A 27,026-nucleotide genomic window follows, 5' to 3' on the forward strand; every position below is an offset into this window, starting at 1 on the left:
TTTCTTCTCCTCATTTCACCATCATCTTTATCTTTATCTTTATCTTCAACTCAATTCTTCTCTGCTGGCTCTTCTCTGTTCTCTCTGTGTGATTTGTTCTCTATTCAAATAGTTTGGTTTTTGTACGCTCATTGCGTGGATTGTGTCAATTAGAGCGAATTGGTCCATAAAGGTCGTTGGCATCCACACCCCCCGTGCCGAGATTTGACACCGGAGGGCGGTGGCTCAACGAATTGGAATTTTTTTGTTTTGTTGACTTCTTATAGAAGGTTCTTTTCATTTCATTTTGAGTTCACTTCATTTTTCATATGCTTTCGGCTGCTGCTTCTTGACAAATGGCTTTTGGGGTCTTTATGCTTACAATCTAGATATAAGTATAGGTATGCATGGATAGGTTATAGGAGTATACATAGGTATAGGGAATTGGTTTTTGGGTGAAAATACATTGTGCTTAATAGCTAAAAAGAGTAAAATGGATTATAAGATATTGGAGCGTGTGTTATATGTTACAATGAATGGCTTTGGGGAAAAGGTTGTGGTGGCTAAACTATATTCTCGTTTCTCCTGCTCTCTCTATCGATATTCGATATAGACTCCGACTAATGTGATCTACTCGGTACTAATTATAAGTATATGCTGCGAAGAACTCTACTTGAGATGCGCTAAAATTTGGCAAATTCTATAATGTACGATATTAGTATGTTGTATGTATATATGTACTCGTATATATTAGTTTGGATCTATAAAAAGGTTTTTGGGGGAGGTTGTGAAAATCTATAACTCCCCATACAAAGGGTCAACTAGGGTCCTTGGTCACTTGGTCAGTAAATCTTGATTGGGCCGGGCCACACACAGATGATGACTCTGTCGTCCTTCTATATATTCGATTCGCGTAATATTGTTCAAGTGCTTGCTTTCCTCTCCTTTTCGATCGATTAATAAGATGTACGATAAATAGATACTATTTAGCTGCCCTAGCTGGCGTTTCTATCCTTTGTTTAGTTAAGTGTTTCGAAAACATTGATAAATATTGCATAAGTCTATCAACTACTCGGATACTGTGGCTTCAACTATATGGAAAAATTGTCTTGAAACTTCGAATACGAATACGAATGCGAATATGAATACGAATGGGGGTGTACCCTATCAATGGGTACGAATAACTAAAGCGAATTTATACATTTGTTTGTTTTTCGTTTCTTCTTGTTCAAGAACCTAAACCCTAAAGCTTTCGCAACGCTATGCATCATGCAATCATGCAAAAATCCTACAAAACTAAGCGACTATCAATCGTTGATCGGCCTCTCCCCTCCGATCCCTATCCAGGCCTGATCTGGCGGCACCTCGGGGCAGGCATCCGCCTGCTCCTAGTACGGATTAAATTTGTTGCGCTGCTTCTCCGACTCGACCCCGGTCTCGGCCTGATGCTGCCGGAACCGCGCGTAGTGTCCCTTGCCGCGATTCACGCCGGTCGTCTGCACTGGCGGTCCGCCCGGCGAGCCCCCGTTGTCGTTTCCCAGCGAGGTGAGGCTGAGCAGATCGAGGGCGCTGAGGTTGGACAGAGCGCTCAGGGCTCCTGGCTTGGTCAGCAGCTGCAGGGCCGAGGCAAGGGGACTGTTGAGTGCAGCAGCAGCAGCCACCGGATTGATCCCGGCAGCGGTGCCATTCGGGGTTCCGGTGCTGCTCTGGCTGCCATTGACGCTGGCATATGAGGCGGAGACGCTGCCATTGCTGCTGATCGAGCTGTTGCTGCCATTGGCGGCGCCTGTGGGGCTACCGTTGCTGCCTCCACCTGCTCCTGCAGCTCCTGCTGCTGCTGCCGCTGCTGCTCCTGCGGCGAGGGCCACTGTGGTCAGGGCTCCGTTGGTGGCCGCGGCGGATGTGCCGACGGAGGTCACAGCTCCGGGTACAGCTCCAGCACCCCCCACTGCAGCCGCTCCGCCGTTCTGCTGGGCCTGGGCCTGCTCCAGGAGATTGGCCTTCTGCAGCTCAACGCTGTGGATGAGGTTCGGTTAAGGTAGATAGAAAGAGAGAGAGAAAGAAAGGAACAAATTGGGATATTGTTGGTATTTGTTTTGGTTTTTGGGTGAGAGGTATTTTCAAAACAATTGGTTTATTTTTTCTTTTTCTTTTTTCGATTTTGTGGAATTGAGTTGGTTTTTTTTTAAATCTTTTTTCTTTCTTTTTTTTTGTGTTTATGCAAAAGGTTAAGGAGGTTTTGTGTGGAGGAACGGTTCGGAGTTTACGGAGAGAGAAAAAGAGCGCTGTTTTTTAAGCTTTTTTTTGAGTTGGGGGTGTTTTTGGTTTTGGTAGGAGAGCGGCGTTCAAATTTTGGATGGTAGGATTAGAAGAACATAAGTATGGTTTTTTTTTAAGTGGGAGACTTGGACCGAAAGAGTTGGTATTTTTGAGGTTTTGGAGGATGAACTGTGGTTGGGGGATTGACGGTTCGGTTTTTGATTTTTGAGGGGGGAGAGAGGTTTTTGGAGGATAATTTTGGAGTTGAACTGCAGTTTGAAGTACCAATTGGATCAGGTCGGTCCAGCATTACGAGAACGAGAGAGCATGTATCTTTTTATTTGTCTTTTTTTCTGTTGTGTAAAAAGCGTGTGCTGCGATGCGTAGATTGATTCGAGCTGATGCTGAGTTGCTGGCTGGGCCTCATCACATTTCGACCTTGATCATCCTCCTCCTCGGCTCTGGCTCTGGCTCTGGCTCTGGCTGGGGGCCTGCTGAACTGTTATATTATACATGGTTTTTTGTGTGTGTTGTTTGGTTGGTTATACTATATATATATTGTACGAGTATCAGTTATACAGTTTGTTATACAAATCGTTATGCTAGAGTTCGGTGGAGATCTATGATCTAGGGTGGCAAGTGCTGGACATGAGGCTTCGCAGGGCTTACGACTTATAGACTACGACATGTGTGTTGTGGCTTAAGCTATGGTTATGCTAACCTTTGACCTCCCCCCTCCCCCACCCAAGCCTCGACATCCGTTGAAACCCCACAGATTTGAACGAGCCGCCACTCCACTCCACTTCACGACCGATAGAGAGAGAGAGAGAGAGAGAGAGAGCTACCATGGACCGGTTACCGGTTACCGATGACCGATGACCGACGACCTCCTTATACCTTACATACTTTTTTGGTCAATTAGCAAATCAATTCGACAAAATTGATATTGACACACAGACACACACGCATAAGAATAAACATAAAGGCAAACAAAGACATACACACAGATGGTACAGTACAGTACAGTACAAAAGGATATGGCAGCACAGGGGCTCATCGACACTCACCTCATATTGATTAAGTATTGGGCCAGGGCCACCGAATCCGGATTGCCACTAATGGTTATAGTGCGGTCGGTATTGCCGCCCTCGCGCTCCTCACAATTGGAGATCCTGATCATGGCGCCGGATATCTGGCGGATTTCGGCAATCTTGGTGCCACCCTTGCCGATGATGCAACCGATCAGATCATTGGATACGGTCATCTCGTGCTGCTGCTGTTGGGCGCGGTTGGCGGCGTTGGCTGTACGCAGTTGCGACCCGGCCAGTGCAGCCAGGGCTGCTGGGGCAGAGCCTAGATTAGATTGGAAATCTGCCTGGCCTCTGATCGATGAAGCGCTCAACTCACCTGTGTGGTTGATGCCCCCAGTGCTGGCTGGGTTCATGCCAGCCAGGCCCAGGGCAGCCAGACTGGCCAACGGGTTCTTGGCCACCTGCTTAAAATAAATAACAAAAAAAAAAAAAACGGGGAGGAAAAGGAACATAGACGAAGAGCATCGATTAATGTGGATTCCATAATTCGTTTTAGGGTTAAATCTTATATTCAGGGGCTTTATTGGTTATAATGTGTGTGTGTGTGTGTGTGTGTGTGTGTGTGGGTGTAAGTGTGTATAATATATATTCTTGAGGGGGGGGCTGTGGGTTCTGTTTCGTGGGTAGATCGGTTGGAAGGGAGAGAGAGTTCACAACACAACGCGCGCAACAACTTTCAATAACAGTTAACAAAAGGGAACAAAGGAAAATGAAACTGAAACTTAGAAGCGGAAACGTTTTGGGAACGGAACGTAAAAAGCATTTAACAAAAACAACAACAACAGAAAGCAATAAGCAAAAGCAAAAAGAAATAATCATTTTTGACTCTTTTTTACATTTTTACACATTGTGTGGATAGGTGTGTGGAATATGTTTTCGTATATATTGTATTATGTAGTAAGTTTCATGGAATAATGTTTCTCTGGCACATGGACTCTACGCAAGAATTTACAAGTAACAAGTTTAGCTTACAAAAATTAAGGATACATACAGAGAGCGGAACAGAGAGAAAGAAATGGTTGGAAAAGCAACTATGTTCAGACATTTTTTGGATATACAATGGATATACACCTCATTCATATGTATGCATAGTAAATGTAAATGTAAATGGGAAGAGGGATGCTGTTTCGCCTTGAGACCTATAAATATTCTTCGCAATCTGTTTTTTTATGTGTACATTTCCCCTGGATCTGGAGCATCCTCAAGCTCTCCTATGCATGGCAATGGGAATGTGGGTTCTACTCATATTTTTCTCTTTTTTTCCACCACTGACACCTACAGCAAATAACATATACATATGTAACTTGCAAACAACAAACAAACTCAGAGAGAGAGAGAGAGAGAGGGACCCGCCGCGTGCATGATAAATAGTTATACAAATACATATAAAGCTTTCCACACGACACACATGTGGCAGGAAGGGTGCGAGAACGAATGTAGAAGGGCGGACTCTGGGGCTGGCAGGGCACTGGGATATGCACGCGCTTTATAAATTAATCAAATCAAATGCGAACACTTGCGAATAAGTTTCGAATAAATGCATCCACAAGCAGCTCTCAAATCGAGTAGAGCGGCAGTTGGGAGGGGGGATGGGTCTGGTGCTGGGAAAACTAGAACTAAGAGAAAATCTCATATAAATCATACAATATTGAAATTGCTTTGTGCAGGAATGGTGCATGGCTGTCTGTGTCAGTGTCTGTGTGTGTGTGTGTGTGTGTGTGTGTGTGTGTGTGTGTTTGTGTGCTGTGTGTCAGAGCTTAGAAAACTTGAACTGAAATATTTATCAAAATGCAATTCGAAATTCCCCAAATGAAACAAAACATGCGGCATGGAAATATTTTATGACCCAAAAATGAATTGCAACTCAATCAAAAAAGTTCAGTGCGAGACACATGACGGGCAACGGGTAACGGGGGGGCAGTGTGTGGAAGGGTCTACCAACAATGGATTATCTGGCAGAAAACTGTCATAAAAACTTCTTCGACTGTGTGTGTTGCCGGTGTGATTGTGTGTGTGTGTTGGAATATTAACAAACATTTGCGACTTTACACACTCAGTACAACAGCTAGACAGGAAAACAAGTTGAAAAATTTCACGAAAACTACAAGAAACTAGAAAGGACAGTTTGGGGCAGGAGAGCGCAGAGAGCAGTGGAGTGGTTGTAGTGGAAAAGGGGTTTACGACAGTAAAAATGCATTTGTTGATGACTTTTGTGGATGGGGATGACGATTCTGTATACCGTGTGGCCTTCCATGTCCCTCTGTTGCCTGATTTTTAGTGTCGCTGCTGGCCACTGGCAACTTTGTGGCCGAGCCAACGGCGGCGGCGGCGAGACATGGGACATGGGACATGGGACACGGGACACGGGACACTCGTGTGCTGGTCCCAATGCTAATGTTATTGAAATAACGTCGCAACGCTATGCTACTGGCGGGAAGTGGGGGATCATAAAAGAAGTGCCAAAGGTAGTAAAGATGGTACACAACACACAAACTACTGAAACTTTAACGGTTGGGGGTGGGTTGGACTAGGGGAACGGGACAACAGCAATGTACAACTATCTAGGGATTCATACAGAGAGGTTTCTCATACAGGCAGGGCAGGGTGTATATATTTTGGGGTACAGAAAGATACAGGAGGGTTCAGGTACAGCGGTACAGCAACATCATGCTCTGTCTGGGCGGGGGGTGGATTCGATTACAAGGGTTGAAGGGGAGATTTCGATTATATAGCAGTTTGTTTCTTTGATAGAGATTTTTTTTGGTAGAGTTGTTTGGAGTTGGAATTGGAGATTCATTTTTTGTCGTTGTTGGTTTGGTTCGACAGTTCTTTAACCATTGCGGAATTCGGAGGAGGAGGATGATATCTAAAAACTCACATCGGGCATTTGCTGTAGGTGATGGTGGTGTGCTGGTACCGCTCCTTGTAAATGTGCCCCCTTTAATAAAGGATCCGCTAAGCCTGAAATACCAGCATGTAGGCCGCCGGTAGCCAGGGCAAGTGGAAATACTGGACAGGTCTACGTTTTTATTTTGTTTTGTTTTGTATTTGTATTCGAATTCATTCGATTGTGTGTTTGCGTGTGTGTGTTTGTGTGTGCGGAGTTACAGTAATTTCGTTCGGTTGAAAATATTTTGCCAAAGAAGAAAGAAAAGTAGAAGAACGAAAGTTGTATACCACAAATAAATGCATTGCAACAATTTGATTAAATCTTAACGCTTGTAATTTGCTATTATGGAGAGATTTTTAAGCTTATCAAATACATAGAAATATCGCTGGAGAAACTTGGAAAAAGCTTTCGAAACGTATGTGTGTGTGTGTGTGTGTGTGTTTGTGTGTGCAAAGGGAGGGCTGGCGGTCAGATCGGGGGGGGGCAGGCTTCGAGGAGAAACGCTCAACAGAACAAATTATAGTCGGGGGCGAAAGAATAACAATTACAAATGAAGTCTAAGAGAGAGCGAGAGAGAGAGGAGAGAGTAACGGAGAGCGAGGTGGGCAACTAGTGGTCCAGAGGGATTCCAAGGGTAGAGATATTAGAGAACAAATGTGCGACTGATGCCAAAAAGGTTAGCGAAGGTGAAAGTAAAATTTGCCAATAATTTCGGGTACAGTTTAACAATTTTTTTGTGGTGCCCAACACTTGTATTCTGTGCATTTTTGCAACACTGAACCACTTTTCAAACTGTACCCAAATGACCACCAATGGGACGTGTTGTCGGGGATTTTTACACACTGCACTCCACCGCTTTGGGCCAACAAAATGGTAAACCAACACCAACAATAAGACCAGGAAGAGACACAGATTGAGGGAGATAGAGAGCGAGAGGGGTTAAAGGGGAGAGAGATGGGTTCTACATAAAACTTGTTGTTTATTTATTACATTCCTGGACATTAATTGAATTTGATGTGACAACAACAAAAGTTTTTAGGTTTGTTTTTAGTTGTGAGGAAAAGTTGTTCATATTTGCTGTTGTTTTTGCTGAAGGGACAATGGACAGAGGACGACTGTACTGCACGGAACGTAATGGAATGACACAGAAGTATACTGTGAACTGGCACTGGGCGCAAGGGAGGCTCTGTTGTTGTTTTTGTTGTAGCACAAAATTGAATTTTGCGGGAATTTTAACAGAGTTATAAACAATACTTATTGATACGGAAATAGAGAGAGAGTGGAGAGAGAGTGGAGAGAGAGAGAGAGAGAGAATAGATAGAGAGACAGTGAGAGATGTGTGAGGAGGGCTCGGGCAGGACGAATATTTGAACAGTATGTTGTGGCCGTAGTTGTAGTTGTAGTTGCTAATGGCATCGTTGTATGCATAGACACGAGTGTACTCTATGTAGTATTCGACGATTTGTTGTTTTTTGGCTGGACAAAATGTATCTAAATAAAGGCTGGGCTGGACTGGACTGCTTCTGTCGTGTTTTTTTTTTTTTGGTTTGCGAAACTTTTGGCAAAAGGAAACTAAATAATTGCAAAATGTCTGTACTACACAGAAAATTAAGAGATCGATAAAACGCAGGATATTGTATATATACGGACAGAAAGAGAGACGGGGTTTGTTTTTGCGGGGGTTATAAAATAATTAGATTCGGTTTTACTATTATTTATTGAATTATTTATCTCGATAGAGCGAAATCTGATATTTGTTGTCGTTTGTTGTTGTTGTGTGGTTTAATTGGATAATTATGATAGATATAGATGGTGTTTGAGTGGTTGATTGATAGATAGATAGAGTTGGTTGGTTGGTTGTTTGGTTGTTTGGTTGGTGTTGGACTAGTGTAGTTTTTGAACATACTTCTCCACACACGCTGCCAGCGAGCCCTCGTCAGAACAGAACTTAGAGACACACACAGAGATACAGATTCAGAGCGAGAGAGAGAGAGAGAGTTGGAGGAGAGAGCCGAGACAGAGCTGATACAGAGATTCAGAGACAGAGAGAGAGTTCCAGCCCCCGCTCCCCGAGAGCCTTTTCTTTCTTTCTTTCACACAAAACTCACTCGCGCCTCGACTCGACTCGCCTCGCCTTGGACAAAGTCTCCTCCCCCGATATTCTTTTTTCTCAGATTTTCGGGGATTTCTTTACTATTTCCCACACGACGACGACCGACTGTCGAAGTGAGACAGAGACAGATGCTGGCAGAGAGAGCCACAGAGGAGGCTCACTTGCTCGCTCTTTTAACCTGAGAGAAGAGAGTGCAAAAGAAACTAAAAACAAAACGAAAAAGAAATACATATTTTAAAGTTTATTTCAAAAAATTGTTTCGTTAAGTTTAGTTTTTCGTTGAGTCTTGATGGCTGTAAAATCGGTTAACACATTAGTTCATTTGATCGTGGTGGGGTGTCGGCGGGGGTGTCAAAGGGTCACCACTTGGACTGGACTTGGACTTGGATATAAAGTAGATGAATAATCTCTTGGGTACGATGTGGGGGGATGGGCTTTGAACGGGATAAACAACTATGGCTGGGGGTTAAGAGGGTCGATCAAAATAGGGGCACACAAGTCAGAGGTTCGGTTCGGTTCGGTTCGGTTCGGTACGGTATGGGGAGGTCTTCTCCCAAGAGATACAGATAGAAAGAGAGTTTCTTCAAGTAAAGACAGAGAGACAGAGAAAGAGAGAAGCTGGAGGTTTGCAAATCATAAAAGGGTTCAGTGGGGTTCAGTTCGGTTCTACAGAGTGACGAGCATTGGGGGATAGTGAGAAAAAGTAAGAGAGACAGAGAGAAAACTAAAGAGTTATTAAAAGGCAAATATAACAGAAAGATTGTGTGTATGTGTGTGTGTGCGTGTGTGTGTGTAGAACGCGCAGAAACCAAATAAATAGAGAGAGAAAGAGAGACAGGTCTGGGGGGGTCTAGGGCTAATAGATACAACATTTGTTTAGCTGGTGTTCCATGTGAGGGTCAAGGGTCTGGGGGTCTGGGGGTCTGGGGGTCGGTTAAGATAGAGAGAGATACACAGACAGATATAGCGAGACAGATAGAGAGAGAGAGAAATAGATAGCTGGCGATAGAGTGTGAGTTTACACAACACTGTTCATAGTCTAACAACACTGTTTTGTTGCGGTGTTGCCTAGCGCCATGAAGACATACCTCTTGTGTGGGCACTGCATAGTTGCCTTGAATAGTAAAGGCCTGTCCATTGGCCAATATAACAGGGCCAGTTACTTGCGGTTTTGGTCGATACGGTATGGTGGCACCGCGTGGCGGGGACTGTAAATAATTAAATGTTGGGAGGGAAACGAGTGATTAGTTTATGATTTTCTTTAGATACTCCAGATAGCACTCACCTCCAACATGACAAGACATATCTGATAGATGCACTGGGTGATCTGCTCGGCACTGCCGCTCAAGGTAACCGCTCGCTCTGTGGAGTTGGGCAGCATTTCACTGGCCACCTGTATGGAGCAGCCCGTGGTCTGGCGTATCTCCTTGATCTTTGAGCCACTCTTGCCTGTTGCCGGATGAAACATTGATGAGATATATCCACTGGTTCTGGTTGGAAGTATCTCAAGCTTTCCCACTTACCAATTAACGATCCACATTGACTGGCGGGCACAATCAATCGTATGGGTATTTGAGTTTTGCCAATTTTGCCTGCATCATTGAACTGCGAGCACCACTAAAACGGGTCAGAAGTTAGTAATGTGAAGGGACTCAATGTTGGCTCTAACTGTCTCTGTTTCTGCTTGCTTTTGCAGTTTTAGCGCACACATACCTCTTCGAATTTCTTCGTGATGAGCGTAAATGCCGAAAAGATTGCATTAGTTGTACCAGACACAGTCACAATACGTTCCGGGCATGACCCATCCGATATATTAATTTTGGCACCAGACTGTGAATAAAAATACAAATACATTTAGCCATCGGATTTTCAACTTTTAGATTGATGGCAGACTCACCTCTTCACGAAATCTGTTGACAATTTCACCCTTTTTACCAATAATACTACCAACTTCCTGCAAATAAACAAAAGGCAAAAGCTTATGTAGTTGAATATCTCTAAAAAGCAAAAGAATCCCCATTCCCCATTCCCCGCCCCATTCTCTTTTTCAGTCACAGATACATTCAAAAGCACTTTATTGTGTCTCGTTTTATTATGTTTTCTTCACTGTCAGCCACTGTCAGCGACGATGCTCAAATTTGATTAAATATTAAGTGATATTATGCTGGCGCACACACAAAGGAAGGGAAGGACACGCACACACACTCACTCACAGCTATCCATCCATCCATGCGAGTGAGTAACTACTTTTGCATACTTAATTGCCACAAAAAGCAATCCCCACCCACTACCCAAGCCTACCAACTGTGGGCCACCAGAAAAAAGCCCAAACTCGATCCCATTTCCCTTTCAGCCAGTCAATCAGTCGGTCGTCTGTCCCTCTGTCCGTCAGTCTGTCTGTCTGCGGGAGATCATGAGAGTGGCAGTGGAAGTGGCAGTGTGCTCGACGCGACTCTCGTACAGCACGTAATGAAATTTGCGGCCAGCGCATTTTACGCGTTTTAATTGATTGTAAATATCTGCACTGCCTCACACACACACAGCTCTCTCGTAGCCGAGTTTGCAGCGTGCCAGAAACCAGAGTATCACAGCGGAAAATGGGAGTGCCCGTTGGTTTTTGTCCAACAATTGAACCCTCCACCGCCCTCCACCCTCTCCTCTTTTGGGGCTCAATAAATCAATCATTTTTAATAAGCACTATTATTGTACATCAATCGTAATGTGGTGTGGTCCATTTCGCATGGCAGTTGACAGCTTTCAAAAGTGGTTTCCACTTGCATAAAAGCGTGAAAGAGATTTACTAACGGGGGGACAGGACAGCCCCAACATCCATCTGCACTTCATGTTTTAAACCTAAATGGACATGTCCTTGGTGATCCGAGATTTATTTTTAGACAACTTGGACCGGCCACAATACAGAATGTGGGTGGCAAAAGGCTCCACAAAATAGTGCTGATAAAATGTCTTCGCGATGGAGGCGGCTCTGGTCTGAGAATTCAATAACAAGAAACACACAATAAATAAACGGCCGTGACTCGAGTCAGAGATTGTTTAAAAAGGCACACAAACCGTGACTCTAATGAGGATCGGGACTGAGAATGACATTAATACTAGAGAAATGTTTGGTATCAAAGATATGTAGAATGGAGACGAACCTTTATTTGGCTAACAAACTGATATTTAACCTTTTACTAAACCAGATTTAAGTTATACTTCAAGCCATTCCCCTTGAGTTTTTCATTTAATGTCTTCTTTATCTGTTAGCATCTAAACATTTCAACATCTCTGGGACTAAGGGTAATATTGATTTGCACGCTAAAATGCTCCTCTGGCCGTAAACCCTCACAGAAACACCAAAAAGTGCAGCAATCCATTGTGCTAGTATGTACAATGTAAAATGTATTATGTATTTTTTTTTGTTCAGCTATGGGCACTTTGCCAGATAAAATGCACAACTATGCTCTGGCATGCTGGGGAAGGAATTGTGCGAGGGAAGTCAGTTGCATCCTCCTTCCTCCCTTACTCTGGCATTATCCCAATTCTTCTGCGCCTTTTCGACGAAAATATTTATGCCTATGCCATGGATATTTATTGTACACAAATGTCAGAGCGAATTGGCATAATTATTGCCGCAATTAACGTTGAAACCAAAACGAACGAGATTCTGAGTCTCAGTCTCCTATGAGTTTTTACGCCTGTCTGCACTCTCAGACAAATTTCGATGCTCTCTGGGTAATTTATAGTACAAGTTTGCTACTGCCCATCTGTATCTGTTTCTGTTTCTGTTTCTGTAACGGTTTGAAATGTATGAGTGTGGCCTAGAGACGACGCACAATACACCGCCAATTCCCATTTGCATTCCCCTTCAGCTTCAGCTTCATCTTTAGCTTGATGGCTGTTGGCATGGCCCCATCATCAGCGCCTCATCATCATTAATAATGTGGCCAAAGTCTGTGCACCTTACCCTCTCCACATATCTATTCAATTATCCCCATTCTATGGCCAGAGCCAGTTCGGTTCTGAAGTTAAAGAAATTTGCATAAATCGGATCCGCCTGACATCGTTTGGTCTCTCCCTCACCGCGCTCTCTCCGTTATCTTCAATCATTACATTGCATAGGGGAACATTTCGGTGACTTTCACTTGATTGATTCACTTGATGCAGACACCTAGCCATTTTCTGGACCAACAATTAAATGCTTCTCATTCTGCAGCAACAATGAACAAACGCATTTTGCATTCTCCAATTACCAAAAATCACTCTGTGGTCAGAGAGCCGGAGAGGCTGTGAAGCATTTTAGCCAGCCTTTTGCTAAATGTTTTTGGCTTTTGCTTACAGTAGGGATTCGGATTCGGATTCGGATTCGAATACCGATTGCGAATCGATTTGGCTGGCGGGTGGGAGGAGCTTTTCGTGCTTAAAATATGCATAGGAAAAGTTGACATTCCGCCCAAACACACAGCGACACAGCGACACAGCAGAGCGCAGCAGGAAAGGCAAAAACTGTTTGAAAATGCAGGTTGGCATTGGACATTCCATGTGGTCCACAGTCCGTTGCGGTACGGCAGGGAATAAGTTTACGATTGTCCATTTTGCGTTTTCCATTTTACCCCATTTTTATTGATTTTGCCAGGGGATTGTGAGATTAGGGGCCAAGCGATTGGGTTCCCTCAGCTAACACTAAACGGGGTTTACAGGTTGTGGAGGAAATAAAAGAGAGCTCACAGGTACAGAGCAGTCCAACTAGAAGCACTCTCGCACACGATGCGTTCAGTGTTAAAGATGCCCATAAGCAAGAGAAATTAATACTGATTGAAAAGATGGAAAATGAGGCAGAGAACATCTTGCAACTACTGGAACTACTTTTTCTCTGGTTGTAGATCTAGAATCATATCATTAGCCAATCATTATAAATACCATCAGCTTTTCTCATAATAATCCCCAGTATTCCCTGTTTTTTTTTTTTTTTCGTTTTCCCACACAATTTGCAGTCAAGCTCAAGATTTTGGATAGCTCCATTTATCACTCTGGTGGGGCACAGCGGAGGGGTTGGTTTTTTTTGACAAACAATAACAGAAAAGGCATTAAACCTAAGGCCCACCAGAATGGACAACGAACGCTAATTGTGGAGGCCACAAAAGAGACACCGGGAGTAAGAACAGAGAATCAGCGAACCAGCGGGGGGAGGCCAAAGAGACAGAGGAAAGATACGAGTAGCTTTTGGTGTTAGTAGAGCAGACATTAAAGAAGAAAAAGAATGCAAAGAAAGGGGGAAATACACAGAGAAAGAATGGAGAAACGAAATGACAAGCAAACGGCTTTCGAGCTTTACACCACCCCAGACGAAAGACAGCTCCGTGGAGCATGACTCGTTTTTCACAGCTTTTTGTTGATTGTTGTTGTAATTGTAATGTTTTTAATGTGTGGCGGCGTTGAAAATTGTACAAAACTAAATAAATTGCACCAACAATGAACAAACAACAGCAACAGCAACCACAGCAATCTCTGACGGCGATTGCAAAACCGTGAGAACCATTTATGGGAGCTGCCGCATGTTGCAAAGGAAAAATGCAAGAAAAACTTGCAACAAATGTTGGAAAATGCAATGTGACAAAAGGGGGAGTTGTCGGGGGGGGGGAGCCAACCCGAACACATATGGCCTGATGTGGCACACATGTGCAGCCCCGTGCACCTCCCCCCCAACTCCATCCGATAAATCATGCAGCGCATTTTGTCGCCCTGTACATTTTTTGCTGCCACTGCCGCTGCAGTTTCTGCTCCTGGCAGGCGAAAACAAAAAATCGTACAATTAAATAATTTACAATTTTCCAGGGCCAAATGCAGGAGCGGGGACACACACACGCAGCTAGTGGCAAATTTTTAATTAAATTAAATAACAACAGAAACAGAAACAGAAACAAGAAGAGGAGAGCCAGTCAGCAACATGAAAGGGAAACTGCTGCAGTGACATCCATCAACAGGCAGTGGAAAGGAGATTTGCCATTCCAGTGGGACAAATGGGAGACACAATGCCACCCTGAATAATGATGGGTGTATTTCGTATTTCTAAACTTAATCTACACTCAAGTCCTAGTGGCAGATGCTGCCTGCGAAATTATAAACGTGCATCCAACTACTTTTAAAACTTAATAGAATCCATGGGACGAACTACAGGCCCCACGTCCAAGCGTTTGCGTTACAAAACTTACACAGCCTTGCTCTCCATTTGAAAAATAGTTAAATTAGTCAAAAATTAAACAAGTGCTTGGGAAATGTGGCAGACTGTGCTGAAAATTCGCATAAAGGTGACTTCGCTTCCTTCTCTTCTCTCCACTCTGTCGCATGTCCCTTGTCCCCCGTCGTAGCGCAATTTCACTAATTAAAAATGCATGATTCAAAAATACAGCACCAACAATTGCAAATGCAATTGCAACTGCAACTGCAACTGCAACAAATACAAATATCTGTGTGTCTGCCACGGACAATTCTGGGCGAGAGAGCAACCCACATTTTCGGTTTCGTTTCTTTTCAATGCAATTTGCGGATGGCTGCCAAGAAAAACAAACGGAACAAACGGAGCAAAAAGGTAGAAAAAAAGACAACAACAAAAAGGTGTTTTTTTCCACTATGTCGCTGCACTCCAATGCATGACTGCAAAAATGGTTTTTCTTCTATTTCTATTTCATTTTATTGTTGTTTTTTTAGATATATATATTTTTCCATAAATTAATTAACTGCATCACGACTTTGGTCGCGTCTGAGTCTCCGTCTACGACTGTGCCTCTGCCGCTGACTCAGGCTCCAGCGCTCTCAGTCTCCGATTTCGATTGCAAGCGACTGTGACTTTCACAGAGCACTGCAACAATTGCACTCGGGGCCCTAATGAGCCAAAGTTAATTAGAGAGACGCAGAAATATCAAAAAATACTTGAAAAACAATGGAAACTCTGGCATGGAGTGCCCTTGACATGCACCCCGTATGAGAGGGATCCAATCCCAGCCACTCCTCCTCTGCCTGGTTCTTTGTCTCTTCTGCAGCTCGTTGTTATATTTGTATCTGTATCTTTATCTGGCTGGGAGATTTGTTTGGTTGTTCCTTCTCTTTCAACAAATAATTGCAACATTGATTGGATTGAGAATTTATGACTACAGTTGAGTGCAGGAGGGGGCGGCGGCCTCTGATCCGCGATTCTTTTGGCAGATACTAGGAGTAAGGCCATCGTGGCTCAAAGGTTTTCGTCAATAATTAAATATTGAGAAATAACTGAACATAATTCAAGGAATGTTTTCTAGTTCTATAAATCTCTGCCCAGCTTGCATATTCGAAAATGGCACTAAACAAAATATTACAATTATCTGTCCTACTACGTAGGACTACTAAAACGTATAATTTGTATAAATATATTCTAATTGTCAATAAATCTTTACAGATCCCAGCGTCACTTTGATTATTAGCTGACCCCAAACCTATCCCAACTATCAGATAAGTCACTCTCTATATCTCTCTCCTCTAACCGCCCGAACCTACCTCAAAATCTAGTCTCACAATTCCAAGTTCCACAATTAAAGACAGGCGCAACGCGGATATATGTATACCCAGAACGAGTCTCCCATCTCTCATTCAATTTCTGTATAATGCCAAATCGGTTGACATTATTTAGCTGCTGCTGCTGCTGCTGCTGTTGGTATATTTTCCTGTTTTGTCACTTGATTTGCATTGCGCCTCAAATTTATTCACAACACACAGTGGGGGGTGTCGGTTCGCCAAAGCCGCATAAATCATGCTAATCTATAACTATCGATCAAAAATGAAGGGGACAGAGAATTTATTGCCCGAATCCTTGAGTGGTGCTGCACAAGGGGCACCACAAAGGAATATGAAAATGAAGAAAATCTCAGAGAAAATGTGCCGAATTTACATTTACAAAATGTAAATACATATGTACATTTACATATACATTAATATCACACATATGTGTACATATTTATTTATTGTTGTGTGTAGTTGTTGTGTAGTGTAAAGGAGGGATTTACCAGGTAGAGCTGATTTCAGATGTTGGCTTCTTTCTTTGTCTACTGCTTTGGCCCGCGGGCTGTCTGCCTTCTATTTTCGCCATAAATTGTTGCGTCTGGGGAGCATATTTCTCTGCCTTTTTGCCAATTTTTGGCTACACGTCATGTAAAGTGTTCCCCCTCCTACCCTTTGGATGCATTGGTCTGTCGCCTTATCTTCTGCACCTGTCGCCTGCCTTTCACACACACCACGCCACAGCAGCACCAGCAGCAGCAGAACCAGATTAAAAATAAATATCAAGCCAAAAATGTATAATTAAATCGATGCCTGCTGCCTGCAGCCTGCCTGGGCATCGAAATCTGGCTGGGAATCAGCTTTACAGCATTTCAGCTTTTCGGATTTCGGCTTTAGCTGTAAACGGAGAATAAGGCTAACAGATAAATGACAGCTCCAACACGTGCCCATCCTCAGCGCCCCCCGCCCCCGCCCTCCTCTCTCTCTCTTTAATGTATCTCAAGTGGCAAGCCTCTCCATCTTCTCATCTCATCTCATCTCATCTCTCAACTAACAACGACCACAACGATACGACGACTTTACGCTTTGAATTTGCGTGACAGCTTTTTTGTTGGTGCTGCTTCTGCTGTTGGTGGTGGCTAACGTTGTTGAATAATAGTTTTTAATGGCTTTTGACTGTTATTAAATAAATAAGCAGCTATTTAGTGTCGGTTTGTGTCCCCCCTCCACTCCTCTGGCTTTTGCTTAACGCAGCTTTTAGCTTGAATGCTTTTGTGTTTATGAATCAGTGAAACCCAAGCAGGTAAGAGACATGTGGCGGCAGAAGCTGCAGTTTAATGTGAAACGATACGATAACTACGGTCCAGAGATATCATTAATATCAACATTAAGCTGTACTAGACAACCGGTGGCATCTATGGGGGTACAGCCCCTCCACCTAAGCGGTTTTAAATCCGATGCAAGTTAATCATGGCCAGAATTTGCTATTTAATGGGAAGGTTTTTACCATTTAATGTACTGAGTGCACTTTGTTAGTCTTTGTTGTCTGTTGAGAAAGTATGTTGGTTTAGTTTAACATTTATATATTTTGCATTTCATAGCCCCAACACTTTTCTTCCATCTGTTGCTATGACACTTTCCTTTTGAGTACCAGATGCTCTAGGGATCGTCCTGAACCACACAGACCACAATTTTCGCAACGTTTTGATTGAATCAGAATCAACGACAACAAAAAGCATTTGTTTGTGGGGGCTGGTTGGGAATTTAATCGAGAGTAAGTTGTTTTTGGTTTGAAATTCGTGTTTGAAAACGATTTTTGCCTTTGGCTTGTTCTTGTCGATGTTTGCATTGGGTGAAAATTGCTGGGAAAAACAACATTTCATTCGATTGAAGTGCGCACACACACACACACACACACATGCGCACACAAAGCTCCTGTCTACAATTTGTGGTTCATTTTAACGAACAGGCAAACATTTTAATATTTAATTTTTAATATTAAGTATTTTTTCGACTGGTTTGACCCGTTGTGTGCCGCAGGCCTCTGTTTTTTTTTTTTTTTGTGTATTCAAGGAGATCCCCTCAATACAATTTGTATTATTTATATTTCATTTCTTGTGCAATACTTTTGTTGCCATGGCAACAATTTGTACATGGATGCATTTTATTTTTATCACTAATATCTGGCGGAGCCGTAACGATTGTTTAATAGCCCGATGCCTTGCTCCGCCTCCTGTTTGCTTGTTTATGGCCTTTATATTTGTACCTATATATAGTACATATTACTTTATTGGGCCTCTGGGTCTCTCCCTCACTTTGAATTTCCTTTAAATGCAACGCCATAATGCGTGACGTGGCGCGTAGTTAATTTAAATTTGCATACAAAATGCACGCCGCGCCATTGTTTTACCATTGTTTGCTCTCTCTCTCTCCCTCTCTCTCTCCTTTGTGTGTATTGCTGTCCGCTTTGCTCACGGCCTCTCTTCCCTCTCTTCACTTATTGATTTGTGCTCAAAAAAAAGGTAAATGAGGGAAAAAGCAAAGCCCATAAATATTTAAGATGTGACACAGAACCCAATGGTGTGCACAAAAGCGTTTATATTTTAATAGGCAAACGGCAATCCGAAGGGGAGAGAATGTTGCCAAAGGGAAAGAGAATGCGAAATGCGAAATGCGAAATGCCAGTTGTCAAGACTATTCCTCCCTTTCCGTGTCAGGGAATGATTTTTCCTATTCGGTATGCAAATCTAATGAAAGCATCATCTCGCATTTCAACTTAATCTGAGAGTAACTCTGTACCTTATATCTGGTATGCGCGTTTCTTCTTACCTTTCCTTGCATAATCAGCCTTATTGTGAGTGTCACCGATGGGTCCTCGTGCTTGATGGACGTACCGCCCGCACTGCTGCTTGTGTTATTGTCCTCCATGGTATCTATCTTGAAGCCTTTCTGTGTCTCCTCTTGCGTTCAAATATCTGTATGTGATTATCGGACCACCGATCTTTTAGCGGTCTCTTATCTGTTGGTAGTTTGTCTTTTCTGGCGAAGAGGCGGCCTTGGTGTTGTTGTTGTTTTGTTCTTGTAAATATATGTTCATATATGATGATCAATATGTACACTAAACATATAGATATTTTGGCTAATTTCTTGCGGTATTATCTTTATCTTTACTTCAAAATTAGATTGGTGGTGTCTTTTGCTACTCGTACTACGTTTTTGTTGTTGTTTTTTATGTTGCTGCTATTTTGTTCTTGTTCTTTTTTGTTGTATCTGGCTTAAGCTCGCTCTCTCCTTTCCTCCGTTTGTCCAAAAAATGCAACAAATAATCACGGCTAAGATTTCTGTATTTGTATCTCTGAAGTGTGAAGAGTGCAGGGTATTTATATTTATTTTAGTGTTGAGCAAAAATACTGTCGCTTAGCTGCACGCATTTAGAATTCCGTCCCTGTAAATAAAAGAAAACCACAATTAGTAGGCGATAAATCATTTTCCATATTCGTTTTGAAATGCTAATTTTGCACTTAAACATTTTTGGCAATTTGACATTTTTCCCCCAGATAAATCGTGAAATTAGCCAAAGCTATTTCCGTGCACTCATTTAATCAAATTTTCGGTGTTCAGGGGGCAGGGGAGAGTTTACTGCAGCCGCGCACTGGTGCAACCAGAAGGCAGGAAGAGGAAACCCCAAAATAGCAAAAGCGCAAAAGCCCGACAAGAGGTGACCCACTCAAAGGGACACGCAGCTTAAAGGTGACCACGAGGAGAAACAGGACATCCGACAACCAGACTGCCAAGGGAAACCCAAAGCAATAAAACCAATCCAGCAAAGGGAAGACGAACCTCAACCAAAACAACGAAATAAACATAAAATACCACGTGGATGGGACTTTGCATCTTTCTCTGCCCAGTCCCTGTCCCTACCCCGCTGTCGTTCTGTCCCTGCTTGTAATTTTGATATGAAATTCTTCCATTTCATCTTTTTTTTTTGCGAGTGAATTTTTTGTTGAAACTGCGCCAAGTTTTTGTGCATGTTCCAAACGCGAAGCTGCGACGCAGATGTACCGTACATACATATTTACATATATACACTCGTATGTATACATATCTACATGTAATATTGATGTACTGTGTACTCTGGGTGCTGTGGTTGTTGCTGTTGCGAGGCATTTCTTACGCTTCAAATCACTTCATGTGCAATTTGGTACAGCACACACACACCGAGTCTTTTCCTCTCCACTTCTCTACACCTCTCATTATTTCCCTTTCCTCTTTTTTTTAGAGCGTACAAATTCCCAGCATAACTTGATGTATGTACTGTGTACGAGTACATATATGCAGATGTACATACATAAATACAAATGTTTTGCCAGCAGCAGCAGCAGCAGCAGCAGCAAAAAATCATTCCCGGGGGATACCAAAAATATTTTGCGCAGACCAACGCAATGACTGCCAAAAGCTTCTTCCTCGCTGACGCAGCTTCCCCCTTCCTTGGCTGAGGAGTGGTATTTTGTTTGTATTTTTTATGAAATTATGCACACTAATTCCCCATGTAACGGTGTCTCGAGAGTCCACCTCAGACGGAGAGAGACAGCAAGAGCAAGAGTACATATATTCGTAGTAGTCGCCGTCCCTGAGTCAGGAACTAACGAAATGCGCATAATTTTTGGGTAGATCTTCTGCACTTAACATTTGACAGGACACTAGCCACAGAGCACTAACCACAAAAAGCTCCCGACATTGTTGGGACCAATTTGAATTTCTCTACAGCAGCTGCAGAGTTCTGTCCAGAATCCTCTCTCCTGCTGGCAAAGGGTGATTAAGGCACTCGGCACACGGCACACGGCACTCCCTCCGCCCAACTATGATATTTATAAATGCAAATTGCTGGATTGGTGGATAGAACAGACTTTTAAGTGGGAGAGACCTGCACCGCATAAAAAGGAATATTTTCATAGTTTTGCGGCGGTGTAAGTTCTACTGCAAGTTTTTTCAGGTTCTTCTTGTCCGAAATGTTTTGCATTTTAGATGCCCAACATAGGAATATGACATAATGTTCCTATTACTCTGAAAAGTCCTTAAATGTACTCGCAATAACAGATTTCGTACGAAAATCTTCTTTAAGAGTAAAGCAAATCTTTGATGTTATTTGATTTCTAGCCGATATCCATTCCCATTAAACCATCAAAAGGTTCAATCAACTGTCCATATGCCCGCATCAGCGATAACACAAATTAGAAATTACAAATGCCACCTCTCTGTGTCCTCTTCGTGGCACTTGGGCTCCTTCGTTGTCTCTGGCAATATGCAAATTGCTCCACAGGTATGACAATGGAACCAACATTGAAAGCCAGTCACGGCTGCGAGTCCTGCCGTGCCCTGCCCGTAGGGGTCCTGTCGGGGACAACCGCAGCGATAACCCGTAAAAGGCTGCACACAATCACGGACCGCAAGAAAAGCGAAGCCGCAGGAGCAGGGCAACAGCTGGGACAACAATGACAGCGCCTTCGGTCGCACAATGGAGACAACGCAGGAGACTCAGCCTCAGACTCAGACTCTGGGAAGGGGAGCTACGACGGGAAGAAGTGTCCGAGAGTGCAATGAAATAATAGCTTCCCGTTACAAGAAAACGGCATTCTCATGGTGCATTTGCAGACACAAAAAAATGGAAAATATCTGCCATCATCTCGCTCTCTACCTCTCTCTGTGTGTGTTTTCTCTGTCTAGTAGGATGTCAGCTATCATTTTATTTTAACTCTCAACTCATTATCAATCATACGCACTGTCGTCTGTCGACTCCTTCTTTACTTTTTAATGACTTTTCTCTCGATGGGCTGACGGGGAAAGGCAGCAAAAGGAGGCGGAAGAAGAACGACGGCAGCAGCAGCATAACTAGTTTTCTTTTAATTAACTCCGACATATAAATGCCAATGTCTGGGATCTGGGAAAACCGGTTTGCTTTCTAATTTTCCTTTAGTTTCCCATTGCAGAAGAGTGTCGTGAATCCATCTGTGTGTGTGTGTGTGTGAGAGAAAGATTTCTTTCTAATTTCCTGCCACACGACATAACGATGACAAAAACAATGCCACAAATCACAAAACGATTCTCCAACCCATTTGCCATTCATCTTTACTCCCTTTTTCTATCCATCTTAACTCCTCTTTTGTCTCTATCAAAGCTGCTGTTCATTTGAAATCTTAAACACATTTCCATTCTCAATTTCAATCAAATATTCTATCAGAAGTTTCAGTTATGTTCAGGCACAGCTAGGGGGAGCTGGCCGGAGGCGAAAGTTATGTTTTAATCAAAAATATAAAACTGTTGCCTACTTTTCCTACTATTTTTCTCATAACTTGAAAAAGTTCCTCAATCTCCACGTGCGCCACAGCTTTTGTCAACGATTTCTCTATCTTCCATTCAATGGCAGGAGGAGTATCTTCGTTTCTCGTTTCGGGGACAACTTTTTCAATTGAATTTCAATTTTTTGTGTGGGCCTCTCCTGGAGACAATAAATGCTAAATGCTGTACGTGACACGTACACAGAGCCACCACATGAGGCAGCACAGAGGCTGAGACACCTTATGGCCTTAAAAATGCTGTCATGCGTGGAGAGGAAAAAGAGAGGCAGCAGGCAGGAGCCACGGAGCCAACGGAGACTTTGTTGATGCCGCTGACTTCTTTATACGTCAATTTCATTGCGATGAGTTTTCCTTCCATTTATGGTTGCAAAATGAGGTGGGTCTCCCCAAGAACAAACATCAACAGCAGTAGACAGGAGGCTAGCGCACAGAGGCTCCTCCTGCCACAGCCACAGTCTCTCCTCTTGCCAACTCGTGTCAAGTTGTGGCAAAGTCAACCGCATCATCATCATCATCACCATTGTTTTCTCCTCCAGTTCGTCCAGGCACCCACCGCCGTTCATTGTCGTCAGCAAACATTTTTGTAACAGTGTTCCTCCCACCTGGCTCCTGTTTCTCTCCCTGTCAGGGATATGTATCTTTCGTATCCCCCTATCAGAAATTACTGTAAAAACAGGGCTTAATTTTCAAAATGAATTATGCACATGTGCAGCAGCCAGAAGCATCTGATGTCCAGAGGGATATGCTGACCCCCGCCACCGCCACAGGAAGGGCTGTGACAGCAAAGAGAACGAGACAGAAAACTCATTAAATTGCATAATTATGTATACACACACACACACACACACACACACACACTGCCTTTACTTCTGCCCACATATTCTGCCACAAATATTAATATTAATAACATAAAAACACTCTCAAACGAAAGTTTCAAAGCTCGAAAATGGTCAAGGGTTACGACGGTGGCCCCTGCCTTTTGTGCCTATTCGTGGCTGTCCCTTGACTGCACTTGATAGCATTTCCTGGCCTTCTTCTATTTTCTCCTTGGGTCATCATAATTTGATTTATGATGCGGTACCCAGCCCAGCCCACAGTCGCACATCCCTGGGGTGGGACTTTATAGGTATTTTTGAAAGGCTTTCTTTTGCTTCCATTTCAAGTTGTGCTGCTGCGAAATGTGGCAGAAATATTTAATTGGCTCGCAAAAGAGCCAGGCGCAGCCCGAAATTATAGCATACTTCTGTGGGTTGCGAGGAGCAGAAAGCCAGAGGCTGTGGAGCAGCAGTGGAGCCATTGTCGAGGCATGGCGTGGCGAGGCGAGTTCCATATTAATTTGTGTCAAATAAGTGAAACGCAATTAAACGCACATGTCAGCGCATGGCAAACGGCCAATAGCCAGAAGGAGGCTGGAGGCTGGTGGCTGAAGGCAATAGGCAGTGGGAGGAGTGCCAAAAACAGCACATCCTTGGCCCCAACGCAACAATCGATACACAAACAAAGCTCCAGCTGCCTGCCAGCCAGCCTCCTGCCACAACAATAACCGGAAAGCATATGAGCATGGCCCAGTGGAATCCCTTAATATGATGACCTATTAAAATGACTCCATGCCACAATAATACTCGGAGGAGGGGCATGGGGCATACCACAATACCCAATATTTCCTCATAGTTCTCGTTACAGTTGGGTGGAGAGGGGGCTCTGAGCATCTTCTGCCCTGCCCCCTGCGAGCTATTGAATGGTAAAATGATATTCCCCTCTCTTGAGCGACCGCCATGATAAAGCAATTATTCGGCATCAAGAGGGGCGATATACGTATAGGTGCGTGTGTGCATGTGTGCGTGTGAGGGAAAACTCTGTCTAGAAATTGGTTTTGATTTCCTTTTGATTGTGTCACACAACACACAACAGCAACAGCAGCACCTCCACACACCCTAGAAATAGTTGGAGGGAAATCCCCCAATTTAATTTCCAATTACTTTGGCTTATGGCTCGGCTCTCCCACAGCTACGTTCCCTTCTCTAGTGTAGATTTTATGAGGATTCATATCCATTTAATAACTAAACTAAATTTCGGGATTAATAAATAAATTGTGGTAAGAGTAAATTATAAATAGAAATACAAATGGTTGTCAGAAAAAGGCCATTTTGGTTTGATAAGCTGGGAAACGTATCTGCTCCTTTGCAGATATAAAATAGATTGTGTGTGTGTTTTAGAAATATTCTGTGGTTCGGCTGCTGCTGCTTTTGATTGTGTTTTCTGACCCAGTCATCAGTTTTGGGACACTCTAATTAAATGTCACTTCTCCTGGCATTCTCTACTCTGACAGCCAACTATCCAAATACTGGGTCCGCATACTTATGCCACTGACTGTGTGTTTTGTGTGTATTTCTGGCCGTGTCACATATATCATCATCGTTTTGTCCTTCTCTTTGACAAAACACATGTCATCATCTCGTGGGGCATGCAATGATAAAGGATGCTGCTGGCTGCCACACAAAAAACAGTACAAAAGTACAGTACAGAAAGGCAGGCAAAAAACCTGAGCAAACATTTTTTTTGTTTCTTTTTTTGTCACTCTCCTGTCATTGTTTGTTGCATTGTCTCATTCACTGTATATCTGCCCCCTTTCCCCTTGTGTGTGTGTGTGTGTGTGTGCTTCTGGCATAATCCTGGATCCTTAATCCTTCTACTTTATTGTGCATTTTACATTCCCTGCCATTCTCTGGCCGTCGTTTGGTCTACCAATATCTCTCCCTCCTCCCTTCTCCTTTCTTCCTTTTTGTGTTCGCTCTTTTTCTGCCTCTGTTGCTCTGTGTGTGCACAGTGTCAGCAGAAAGTTGGCCCCCCTCCCCCATCCCACAACCCATAATTTAGGGGCTCGATAATAACTTTAATGAGAGTCCAGTGTTTCATTTGAATTCATGTTTATAATTCGACTTTTACTGTTGTGGGTATTCAGTTAAAAGAAGTTAAAAGCCAAAGGATTATGTAACTATTCTCAGCGTACTTGGACCATTTTTCTGTGCATAAACCTATTATTATTATTATAATTCTCAGCGATTTATGGTCAATTTGCTGTTGTTTCGTCTTCTTTCTCTTCGGTTACCGTTAACTTGCTGCTGTACTTTTGTTACTGAGAGAGCGAGATCATAGATGTGAGGCGATTATCGCAGTGGTTTTTGCTGTTGCCTCGTGCAAGAGAGGAAGCCCCACATAGACCAAAATGAAGCTAAATATTCGTACAAAATGAAGAATTATAAAAACCATCAAAACCAACCAACTTCTGCTGCTGTAAACTTTCTCTCGGAATTGAACATATTTCAATTAGTTTATTTCCTTAAAAATATTATATTCTCAAAATCAGTTCACCCATCCAGTGTCTGCCCTAATTTGTGCAAATTGATTTCTTGATAAGTGTCTTCATTATCCGTCGGCCAACCCATTAAAATTCTTCACCATTTTGTTCGCAAATGGTCTTTGTTTTCCCCCGTTCTTTTCCATCCATCAATTCTTTATGCATTATTCTTCACCTATTTATACAGATATTTGCCAACTCTTTTCTCCACTACTTGCGTTTTGTTGTTCTGTGTGTTCGTGTGCGTTCGAGAAGAAATCTTGTTTAAGAAATGAACGCCGCCTTTGATGCTAGATCCCTCATGCCTCAGAAAGATGATGATTATGATGATTGCTATGTCTATGAAGATGATGATGATGATGCCACACGGCAAATCGCATTTCATGCTTTGGCATAATCATCATGCTTTCGGTGCTAAAAAGGCGAATGCCCCCTGTGGAGTGTAGTACACAGTGGGGAAAATGGGTTGGCAGGGGGGGGGGGGGGGGGGGGGGGGGGGGGGGGGGGGGGGGGGGGGGGGGGGGGGGGGGGGGGGGGGGGGGGGGAGGCGCAGTTGCCGGCTGTGTAATTTATGCGACTTGCAACGGTGCCTTTCCGCTACTGCAACAAACATGCAGCAGCAGCTTTGGGCCGCCTCCTGTATTTTCACTCAGCTGCTTGTTGTTTTTTCCCCATCTTGTATTTTTCTGTGTGTGTTTTTTCTCCGCTTTTGCTGTTAATAAGATTTCTTCAAGCAGACGATGACGATGTCTCAAGACAGGTGTAGTATCTGCCACACAAACACACACCTACAGGAGTATCTGTGCTGCATTTGTATCTGTCTGTCTGTCTGTGTATCTGTGGGTGTCTGTGCTTCTTTATTTTTTGCGTGGCCACATTTGTAATGTTTCGCCCCGTTGACGTCGGCGTTAATAAAGATGCGCCTCCGTCTTGGACCCTAACCCGCTGGGTGGAGCGGACGGCGGTGTTGGAGGCAATGTGGCACAGGGTGGCAATATGCTAAGGTGGCGTCTGCATTTTGCTGTGTCTATGGGTGGCCTACTTAATTTATGAGACGCGAGAATTCGTTGCAGCAAAGGTGAACAGAAGCGAGAGAGAGAGGAGGCAGCAACTGCTGATGCCACTGCTGCTGCTACATGCTGCAATTTGTAATTAGTGTACAAGGCGTAAAGCTGCAGCTAAGGAAAATGTATCTGGCAGATACTTAGTGCCTCTGAGGCGACAACAAACGACAACACGAAACGGAACACAGCAGAACAGAACATAACAGATAATTTTACAGGGAGCATGCGGGGGGGGGGGGGGGGGGGGGGGGGGTAGAAAACAGACAGTGGGGGCTGCGAGGGATAGGGGGGAGGAGAGGGGGGGGGGGGGAGGGGGGGGGGGGCGGGAGGAGGTGGGATCATAAGGCTGCACTCTTCTTTTTTTTTTTTTTTTTTTTTTTTTTTTTTTA

General features: G+C 43.5%; 1 protein-coding gene across 33 annotated transcripts in view; it reads right to left on the bottom strand.

Annotated features, from left to right (window-relative positions):
- The window catches only part of LOC117579365 (poly(rC)-binding protein 3), an 81,921-nt gene that overhangs the window by 2,578 nt on the left and 52,317 nt on the right, over nt 1-27,026 (bottom strand). For 4 of the 33 annotated variants that reach the window (XM_034265203.1, XM_034265201.1, XM_034265200.1 and 1 more), the window contains 9 exons: nt 18,689-19,304; nt 10,230-10,286; nt 10,046-10,162; nt 9,856-9,949; nt 9,618-9,781; nt 9,421-9,540; nt 6,208-6,348; nt 3,306-3,733; nt 433-1,995 (listed from right to left, as the gene is read on the bottom strand). In XM_034265203.1, the coding sequence (XP_034121094.1) occupies nt 1,368-1,995; nt 3,306-3,733; nt 6,208-6,348; nt 9,421-9,540; nt 9,618-9,781; nt 9,856-9,949; nt 10,046-10,162; nt 10,230-10,286; nt 18,689-18,787 (1,848 nt within the window). In that variant the 5' untranslated portion in view covers nt 18,788-19,304 and the 3' untranslated portion in view covers nt 433-1,367. Of the gene's footprint in view, nt 1-432; nt 1,996-3,305; nt 3,734-6,207; nt 6,349-9,420; nt 9,541-9,617; nt 9,782-9,855; nt 9,950-10,045; nt 10,163-10,229; nt 10,287-18,688; nt 19,305-27,026 lie in introns of those variants that run through there. The other 29 variants (XM_034265212.1, XM_034265208.1, XM_034265213.1 and 26 more) reach the window with 29 other exon arrangements.

The sequence above is a fragment of the Drosophila guanche genome, unplaced genomic scaffold, assembly GCF_900245975.1.
Source record: "Drosophila guanche unplaced genomic scaffold, DGUA_6, whole genome shotgun sequence".
In the NCBI taxonomy this organism is placed as follows: domain Eukaryota; kingdom Metazoa; phylum Arthropoda; class Insecta; order Diptera; family Drosophilidae; genus Drosophila; species Drosophila guanche.